The sequence below is a fragment of the Hypomesus nipponensis genome, chromosome 28, assembly GCF_054491055.1.
Source record: "Hypomesus nipponensis isolate SF chromosome 28, ASM5449105v1, whole genome shotgun sequence".
In the NCBI taxonomy this organism is placed as follows: domain Eukaryota; kingdom Metazoa; phylum Chordata; class Actinopteri; order Osmeriformes; family Osmeridae; genus Hypomesus; species Hypomesus nipponensis.
In genome coordinates, this window is record NC_140388.1 from 5320381 (window position 1) to 5329850 (window position 9470).

General features: G+C 44.4%; 1 protein-coding gene across 2 annotated transcripts; it reads left to right on the top strand.

The window, feature by feature from the left end:
* The first annotated feature begins 11 nt into the window (after window positions 1–11).
* Window positions 12–3239, top strand: hscb (HscB mitochondrial iron-sulfur cluster cochaperone). 2 transcript variants are annotated; one of them, XM_084694442.1, is made up of 7 exons: window positions 12–245; window positions 357–506; window positions 703–799; window positions 1808–1897; window positions 2370–2514; window positions 2709–2756; window positions 2876–3239. In XM_084694442.1, the coding sequence occupies exons 1-7, from the start codon at window positions 145–147 to the stop codon at window positions 2968–2970; spliced, it is 726 nt and encodes a 241-aa protein (XP_084550568.1). In that variant the 5' UTR covers window positions 12–144; the 3' UTR covers window positions 2971–3239. The 2 variants fall into 2 exon arrangements, with proteins under 2 accessions (XP_084550568.1, XP_084550567.1); XM_084694441.1 differs by having other exon boundaries at window positions 12–506.
* The last annotated feature ends 6231 nt before the right edge of the window (window positions 3240–9470 follow it).

Here is a 9470-nt window from a genome sequence, read left to right on the forward strand (position 1 = left end):
TAACGCCAGTACAGGATACTTGCTTGACAGTTTTCCTTCCGACTACTACTGTCGAAGAAGAATCATGTTTCACAAGGAAGTAATTTCAAGTGTTTTGTAAATTCAGAAATACAGTTTACAGCACTGTAAACGAAACTGTCGACAATGCTGTCGTTGAACAATTTGCGGATTATTTGCACATCTCATGGACTCCAGCATTCAAATCAGTTCTTGATGAACAAAGCATGCTTATCAAAGGTTTCATCGTATGTAACGTTAAACAATTGCATCACCTTCAATAGCAATAAGGGCACAAGGCAAAGGAATAGCTTGAGGCTACTGAAAGAGAGAGGGTTAATGTACACCACCATTGTCAGTTCACAGAAGTTGTTCTGCACAACCCATGTGAAACAGAACTGTTGGAATTGCAGTCAACCTATTGAAGAGACTCCAGCATTCTTCTGTTCGTCTTGTAACGTTTTGCAACCTCCAGACGAGAGGGCATCCTTCTTCCAGATCATGGATTGGTGAGTTTACGTCTAATCCAGGGGCATATGACCGGGATGAACGTTGAGTATCAACGTAATTCGTGCATCAAATATGGGTAGTTGTTACTGTGTGGTTTTTCAATGTCACTACTCAAGCCATTGTCAGAATCAAATTATAGAATGCCAATTAAAACCACACTTCTTGTATCCTTTACTTGTTATTGCATCTTTTTAGTGACCAGACCTTTGCAATCAACACTGAAAAGCTACAGAAAAGATATCTTCATCTCCAACGTTCTTTGCACCCTGACAACTTCAGCCAGAAGAAGGCGGTAGGCTACTCTGTCATTTTGTTCACATAGAGATTGCAGTCAGACTGGGGCCTGTTCGGCAGCCCTACAGTCAGGTTCACAGGACCGATGACAGATCAGTATTAGGGCCCCTGGGCAGGGGTGCCACAATGGAAATAAAGATGGAACAAGGTTCTGAGAAAATGAACATTAGGGTTCAGCCCAGTGTTCAAATCAGTCCATCATCGCTACATAAATGGATGTACCACGTCTGCAGTAGGGCAGTCTGCCTCTTCCTCCACCACGCTTTTGTCGTGAGGATCTCACAAGCCCACAGTGTTGTGCCTCTAAACACAACACTGTGACTGTCTTCAGCCTCCTCTCACCCCAGACTCTGTTTAACAATCCGCCCTGTGGCTGGTCCTTATTTAAGCCTGCTCCCAACTTTATGGATGGGGGTCATCATTACAAGGTTTGCATGCTAAAGCTCCTTGACTGGAAGCTATGGATGGTCCCCACGAGCTGGCAGGAGTGAGAGCTGGATATATGGAGTGAGAGCAGCCATCGCTGTGCTGGTCCCTCTCTGACATCACTCCTTCCTCTCCTCGCCTCCACCCGTGTCCCTTGGTGGACCCGCAAACCCGCTGTCCAGCTCAAGAGTGTCAAGGTGTGTTCCGAAATCCAATTACCGACGTGACCCAGGATCCAGCATAGCAGAATGAATCTTGTCAATGCATGAGCTACAAAGAAATTCCCCGGAGATGGGTTTGGCATTGTGTGAAGCAAGGATGTCTCTCCTTTTCACACGTTTGTGACAGTTTGATTTGCAAGACTAGATAGACCTCCACAGGTTATCTTTCGCATCCCATTCACGCGCCACCAATGACGTAGTCGTCTTTTGTGTGTCGTATAGATCCGTTGTGTAGTCGAGCTACAATCTCTGGCCTCGTAAGTGGAGATGTTATACTGCACCTTATCCAACGGGGGCCCGCGTGTGAGCCTGTTGACTTGTTCAGCCATCTTGATGTCCTTATGTCTTCTTCTTGACAGGAAGAACAGGAGTTTTCAGAGCATCAGTCGGCTCTGGTGAACAAAGCCTACAGGACCCTCCTCAAACCGCTGAGTCGTGGACTGTACATGGTGAGGTGGAATTCTGTTCCGGAATGGTATCTAAACCTGAAATTATCTCCCACCGAGATAAAAAGTGGCCAAAAAAACTTCTTCAGAGGAAGAATAGTTCATTTATTGTCTTGTCGATTCGCACTGTGTATACTTTGTCACGCATAGCTTCCATCCCAGTCGTTCCTCCACATTGAGGAGGTTTTAGTATTAGGGTTAGTATAGTCCATTATTTATTGCTATCTGTATATTTAGGAAGTTTCACTTATTTAAGCTCAGCATAGATGTAAGTTATGTTCTGTGTACTTATATGTTATGTTATGCCAGGTGCTTGCGTCGTCTTGTCTTAAGAATTTCAGTGCCCAGTCTGACCTTGTGTTGTTCTGTGTACCTGACAAATAAAAGACTTGAACTTGAGCATTGTTGATTGTGGGCTGATGCCGCCTGACTGGCCTGTGTTGACGGTGAAGGACTCATGTTTTCCGTGTCTCAGTTGGAGCTCCAGAGCATGCACCTGGAGGAGGGGACGGACCCAGGAGCTGACCCCCAGCTCCTCCTGGAGCTGATGGAGATGAACGAGGCTCTTCAGGAGGCTCGTAGCCCGGAGGACGTGCACCCCATCGGCCAGTCCACTAAAGGTCGAAGACAGTGTTTATATGGGAATTAGTACTTTGTGACCTGTGAAATTACGTTTTTTTTTTTCTTCAAGCCAAAATGCCTGTACGTTGATGGCCATATGGCTTTCATCAACGAATGTCAGATTTTAGTAACAGATTGTCGGGTTTTCTTTGTGAACAGCTTGTGTTAAACCTGTTCTTTATCATTGTTTCAGAGAGATTAAAAGACTTGACTGAACAGATAGACACGTCGATGAGGAAAGGTAATGTCCTACTGCTGTTGACTCGACATTTAACATGTTCTCTCTCTGTTTGTATTTGTATTCATTGAGAGACTATCAAACTGACTGAACTATTTTTCACTCTTCATCTTTCTCAACAGGAGAGCTTCAAACGGCTAAAGAACTTCTTAGCCAGATGAAATACTTTGCGAACATCGAAGACAAGGTGAAAGAAAAACTTTCAGAGCTCATGTAAACAGTTTGGGATCCTTTTTCCATTTGCATGACGTTAAAAAAAAATAATCTTATAGACAATTGAAGACATTGCTGTGTATATTTTAATAGTTGACTTTAAAGTTTATTGTAAATAAAATGTTAAAAACCCAAGCCCCATGTTATACTCTGTGGGACAATAAAGTTAATCTTAATTTGTATCTATTATCTTAATATATCTATATTCACAGATGCTTCTTTTGTAAATCATTTCAAAAAATAAAGGGGTACATTGTACAATGTGATACAACATCCTGATACCTGTGTTTTTTTGTTAGATAGCACTCACATGGCACTCACATCTAACAACACAGTCGGACGTTAAGCTTAATTAGGTGCAGTTCCACTGAACACGTCATTAAACATGACAAGGAAATGTAATTGACTGTGAATAAAATGCTGCACCGATTGTTATTTGATTACATTGCCAATCAGGGCAGCATTTGTCATGTCTTGTTGATTTACAAAGTGAAGAGTAATTCCTCAGTTGACCTGTAGAGGGAGACACACTACCTTGATACATGGATTGATGAAAACACCATGGCGTGAATCAAATGCAGGCTTTACCAACCCTGCTTCTGGAGAGAGACCCTCCTGTAGGTTTACACCCCAACCCTCCAGGAGAGCTACATAATATGGACAATAAAGATAAAGATAAAGATGTAAACCAGTTGGCTGAACTGAATGAAGATGATGTACTGAGCTTTTAGATATCATTAACAACAGTTTAGTAGCAGACGCATTTTCTAGTGCTGAGAATCAGACGGCTATGCAAAGACAGGGACATTCTCACATCAGACACACATCCTGGAATGGTGAATGATTCGTTACGTGTCTACATCACTGTGGTTTACAAGACTGCTACAAGTCCTCCGGCAGCACCATGCCCCCCCAGGTTCCCTAAGCCGTCCCCCAGAAACACGACCTGACTGGGGGCTATTATGTCTGGCACAACAGCCCTCCTGTGCCAGGAGTTCTGCGCTGTTGAGAGGCAGTTTCAGTAATACCACTGGATAGACAGTGAATTAAACAGAGCCCGCCCACCTCAGGGACAGTTCTCAGGCCTATTTATTATTCATGTCGTAATCGGAAGGTATCTACGGCGCCTCTACATTAATGAGAAAATTTGATCGACCAAGTCTGAGCCCAGTGCTGTCTCCCAGGATTCTCTCAAATTGAGTTTGAGAGAGAGGAAGGGGGAAAAACTCGTTGCTGTGGAATGGTGAAATTGACTTGGATGGCAATGCATGGCCAAATGAGCTAGGTACATGTGGTTTTACATTAAGGTAGGCTCAGCAGGCTGCAGCCAAGCAGAAAGGAAGAGAGCTCAAGTATCCACCATTTTGCAGCTCTTTGAGCTCTGGCAATGAAGGAACATGTGTGTCTGAATCGTGCATGTCTGCACAATGCCAGATGCAGTAATTGTTTGATAGTAGTTTCAAAATCCTCTGCAAGAGTTTTGTATGTATATACATGTAATGCATAAATACTGCTGCTGCTGTTTCCTGGTTTGTCCAAACATTTGTTGTGGCCCAATCAATATACAAGCACACATTTCCCAGAATGCTTTTGGGGACCTGTAATTGGCTGTGCCCTGGAGCAGAGTTAATCCCTCCCAGGCTTGTGTCGAGGCAGCTGTTGAGGGCACTGGATGGCATATACGGTCTATAAGGATGCAGGAAACAAACCGAGTGACAGAGCAGGAGGAATAAATCTGTCTTCTTGACCTCAAGGTGGGAACTGTGCTGTCCAACCTATTTCCATTTACATGTATCCATTTAGCATTAGCATTTAGACGTTTTCATCCAAAGCGACTTCCAAGAGAGAGCTTTACAAAGTGCATAGGTCACTGATAATAATAACAACAAGATAGCCCCAAAAACACTGCGAGTAGCCAAAACATGAAGCACAAATTCTGAAAAACCAAAATAAGTGCCAAAGGGAAGAACCATAAGAGCATGTAGCTAAACAAGATACAATGAAACAACAAGAACCGCTACAAGTGCAAGTGTACCTGTGGAACCTATACTATAAGGAGGATAACTCTCAAGAACAGGAACATCTTGTTCGAGTAGCACCTCTGTTACAAGGAGACCTCACCGTTTTACCCATTAGGGATCTCTTCACTTGTGTGAAATAGAAGTATCATACATATCTGAGAAAGATCTCGGGACTGGCTGTCTTTTGAGTCAGGCTGTATAGACTACAGGCTGTCATCTTGTTTCAGTGAAGCACAACGATGTGTCCTAAACTGCGGGTTGGACGACCTGACGGAGCCGACCTCTGGGCACGGTGGTCTCCTCACTTCAGGCTGGAACCCGGAACCCTCTCCAGAGCACTGCCCACATGCTGGGGACAAACTGTCTACCTATCTGTTTGTTTGCCATGCAGGAAACACAAGGTTGCCTGGACAAAGCAGGGAAGGTCACCACCAACGAGAAGGCCGCAGAAGCAGCAGAAGATGATCGGAACAGTAAACTGGAGGAGCAGTTTTCCCCATAAGAAAGAAAGCAAGGAGGATTCCTCTCAGCTTTTAATGAAAAGTTCTTTGACGTGTCTGCTGGGGAAACTGACACCCTTTTCAATCAAAGCATTGTTTGTACCACCAGTGCTGCCAAACTGCTGGAACATAGCGTTTGTGTTTATACGCAGTGATACGATGAAAATGCGAGCAGCGTGCATCTTCACGTTCATATCTCTCTGTGACTTTATCCCTTTGTGTTCCACTCAGCCACAGGCTCTCTTGCAATCTGCCAGAGACTGCACCGATTTTCAGTTTCAGTTGTTTTGATCGTCTTTTTTTTTTGGTTGCAACTTGAAGGGGACCCGGCCTATTAAAACCAGAAATGTGAGCCTCTCAAGGCCTTGCTGTTGGTTAGCTCGTTTAAAGCATATTTATGATGTCAAACCCAAACACAGCAGAACAAGGCTCTTTCTACTCAGTTGCATCTTTGTGAGTGGAATTCCCACGAGACGTTGTGCAGCATCTCCCTCTAATGCATGAGATTCGACGGAGAGATTCAGGGAAAATCTCTCCACTCCTCAGCCACAACAGGCAGAAGGATGTGCACGTAGAGACTGTGCATGACTGGGTGTGTTGTGTGTGTGTGTATCTGTGAGTGCATGAGGGCAAATGTGTGTCCTGGTGCGTCTGTTCGTGTATGAGTGTATGTGTCACACTCTGTGACTCAGGATCAGGACACTTGTCCTTATTTTTAATCCCCCTGACTTCCCCGAACATGTAATCCTCCCCCAAAGAGCGGATGCCGAGCAATCCCCTTATCAATTACCTCCCAAAACCTTCCCTATGTACTCTCACAAATTATATTGGATTAAGAACCCTGTACACAGAACCAATCAAATATGGTGGCTGCTGATATAGTGTCAGACCCAAACCTTGTAACCCCACATCATGAACAGACTGTTGCTTTCTCTAAAGAAAGAGTATGTTATTCCTAACCTTTCCATAACCTTTCTTTCTTTAAAATCACACCCTGTATTCGACCGTCTCAAATCAACAAAAAGGACCAACGTCATTTTTGAGACAAATAATAGGTGGCCTGTACCACATCGATCTCCAAACAAGATGGCTAACAGTTCAATAACCGGTATCAGATACTGTGGCAGGGACGGCGACAGCGTCTCTGTCCTCGGGATGGAAGGTGTTCCTCACTGGAGACCCAAGTCAGATTTTAATTACAGATTGTCAATACAGCTTCTGGAGCTTCCGAAGGCTCTTGGCTGCGACGTTGAAAACTCAGGAGATGCTGAGTGAAAGAGCTTTCACAGGAACCTTTGAAAGGAAGACTTCAGGGATATGAGCGAGTCGCGGGGTGGTGGCGTTTCCGAGGGCGTGCGCTAAAGCCACCTGGCTCTTGAGAGATATCTCTCTTCCTGGCTTATCTCTCCTCAGCGACGCAACAGACACGCCTGGCTGCCACCCTGCCATCGCTCGTCACTTGTCTCTCCCCGTGTCTCCAGTGGGAAGGCCTTCCCAAGCAGAATGCGCCATGTCACCAAGACATCTCCCAGCTTCTCCCTGCTCCATAGGAATCTCAGGGGAGCTTATTATCTCCTGTGGGGTGGGGTTAGGGGTGGGGTTAGGGGTGGGGGCAGAGGACATCATATATAGTGAGGCATTATTTCTTCTGGCTCAACACTAAGAGGCCACGTCTGGTCTGTTCCACGCGGTGAATCTGAATTAAGGCTGGGCTTCTTCCACCGAGCAACATCATGCAGGTGCCTACAGCAATGCAGGCAAGCCAGCAGCTGTATAGAATTCTAATGTGAATCTTCTGTCAAAAACCTAAACATGCCACAGTTCAACTGTGGGAATTGTTGTTGAGGCAAATACAAGTGGAGATATTATTTTCACACTTGGTAGTGCACCAATTGTTTTTGGCATTGAAGTCAAAGCACCTCGTAAGCAAAGCATTTATTGTATAGAATCACACATGTATTGCTATGCAGGAACAACTCTACCTACAACAATATGGCATCATATTGGGACAAATGGATAATAACCTCCCTGCAATGTTTTCATACAGCAAATGATTTACATTCAGCACAGTGCATTCATTTGGAAACTTTACATAAACATCCCACCCCCTTCTCCTTCATCCTCCTCCCTCCCTCCCTCCTCTTCCCTCCCTCCCCTCCACCCCCCTTCTTTGTGCTGATGATAGCAGGATAATAGTGCTCCTGTTTTCCTGTGCGTCCTGGCAGGTTCAACAGAGATGTAACCTTTTCCTCACTCACAGTTTCCATGCCAACGCCAGCCCCTGCCGCAACTTTGCAGTGCAGATGAACACAGAGGGGGTGCTAATGGATGTGATTGGCCTGAATTGGGGGGAGGGGGGGAGGAACCGTTTTAAAGGTGGGGATTTTATTTCCCTTGAATTTTGCGACGGTTGTAGTGTCTGAATGATATCTTTGATTAAAGGTGGTTGACATCTGAAACTACATCATTAGTATATGACAGCAACTAATGCATTACAGTTTTTTACAATTGCTGACAGTTTTTTTGGGGGGGTTTCCTAAACTCTTAACACAGTTAGCACAACAATCCGCCTGTATAGGCTGTACAATTAACACACTTCTTGTTGCTTTGACACAAAATGCATAGAGTAAACACAAATTTTACATTATTTTCACACTGTCAGCAGATAACAGATAACATCATGTTCAAAACCTAAATTTTTGGCTAAAGTCAAAGTGAACAGCTTTTTATATTGTGAATTGAAACGCAAATATATCCCCTGTATTTTACGTATTCCATTGCTACTGAGAAACAGCTGAAGTTATGCAAATACTGTAAATCACAGCTGATTCCCAACTAGGAAACACTCAGGTGTTGAGGTTCTTTCAATTGCATGACCATATGGTATAGACAGTAAAGAGGACCTCTTTCGGCTGATCTGGTGTGGAAAAATAAAAAATAAACAATATAGAGCAACACAAAGAAAGTATGAATACAGTTGTGCCTGCACAAAGGAGAGGAGTGGGACAAGGGCAAGGGAGAGGAAGACAAGTACCAGGCCAAGGGAGAGGAAGACAAGTACCAGGACAAGGGAGAGGAGTTAGAATGTGTGGTGGCACTCAGAGAAGGGCCAGAGCTAGGGTAATACTGTAAATTGAAGCTATATTGCATATTTCTTGCAGTAAAGTCCTGTTGCAAATGAAGCTTTTACTGCAGAAATTATGTTTCTGGCTTCTTTTTTTCAATACAGTAACCGTGCATTCTATAAAGCTACTCTGAGATGGGTCATTCATTTTTTTTTCTGAATTTATGCAACAAAAAGAAACAAAATGCATGCATTTACAAAACCCAACAAAACTAAAATGTAGAGGCTTCAAAAGAAACTGCATTGCAAACACAATCTATAATCCATATACTGTGAGACCTGACACATACCTGCATAAATGAATGCAGTTTGTGCTACGATTGACTAAATGTTCCTGTGAAAAGAGAACATGTGTTTGGTAGACATGGTGTCATGTTTGATATATTTTTGTGTTATGACAATTAGTGTTTGAGTTGAGTTTACAATGTGTGATTTTAAGCAAGAAATTAATAGTTTTGCCAATTGTGTGTGGTAGGTGTGTTGGTGCGTTAAGAGTTTAGAAAACTTGTTTAAGGTATTGAAAAAACTGTGATAGCGATTGTAAAAAACTGTAAGACAGATAATGACTGGTTTTTGTCCTGGGCCTATGGGCCCCTCAGCAGCTCTCTGTTCTGGGCCTGTGGGCCCTTCCACAGAGTTCTGTCCTGGACCTGTGGGCCCCTCCGCAGAGCTTTGTCCTAGGCCTGTGGGCCCCTCCGCAGAGCTCTGTTCTGGATCTGTGGGCCCTTCCACAGAGCTCTGTCCTGGACCTGTGGGCCCCTCCGCAGAGCTTTGTCCTGGGCCTGTGGGCCCCTCCTCAGAGCTTTGTCCTGGGCCTGTGGGCCCCTCCGCAGAGCTCTGTCCTGGGCCTGTGGGCCCC

Bases quoted from the DNA above. Each gene is read 5' to 3' on its own strand.
- hscb (XM_084694441.1), top strand. From the start codon at position 145: ATGCTGTCGTTGAACAATTTGCGGATTATTTGCACATCTCATGGACTC. The intron at 800-1,807 runs GTAGGCTACTCT...TCTTCTTGACAG, and splicing joins ACTTCAGCCAGAAGAAGGCG to GAAGAACAGGAGTTTTCAGA. The intron at 2,515-2,708 runs GTCGAAGACAGT...TCATTGTTTCAG, and splicing joins CATCGGCCAGTCCACTAAAG to AGAGATTAAAAGACTTGACT.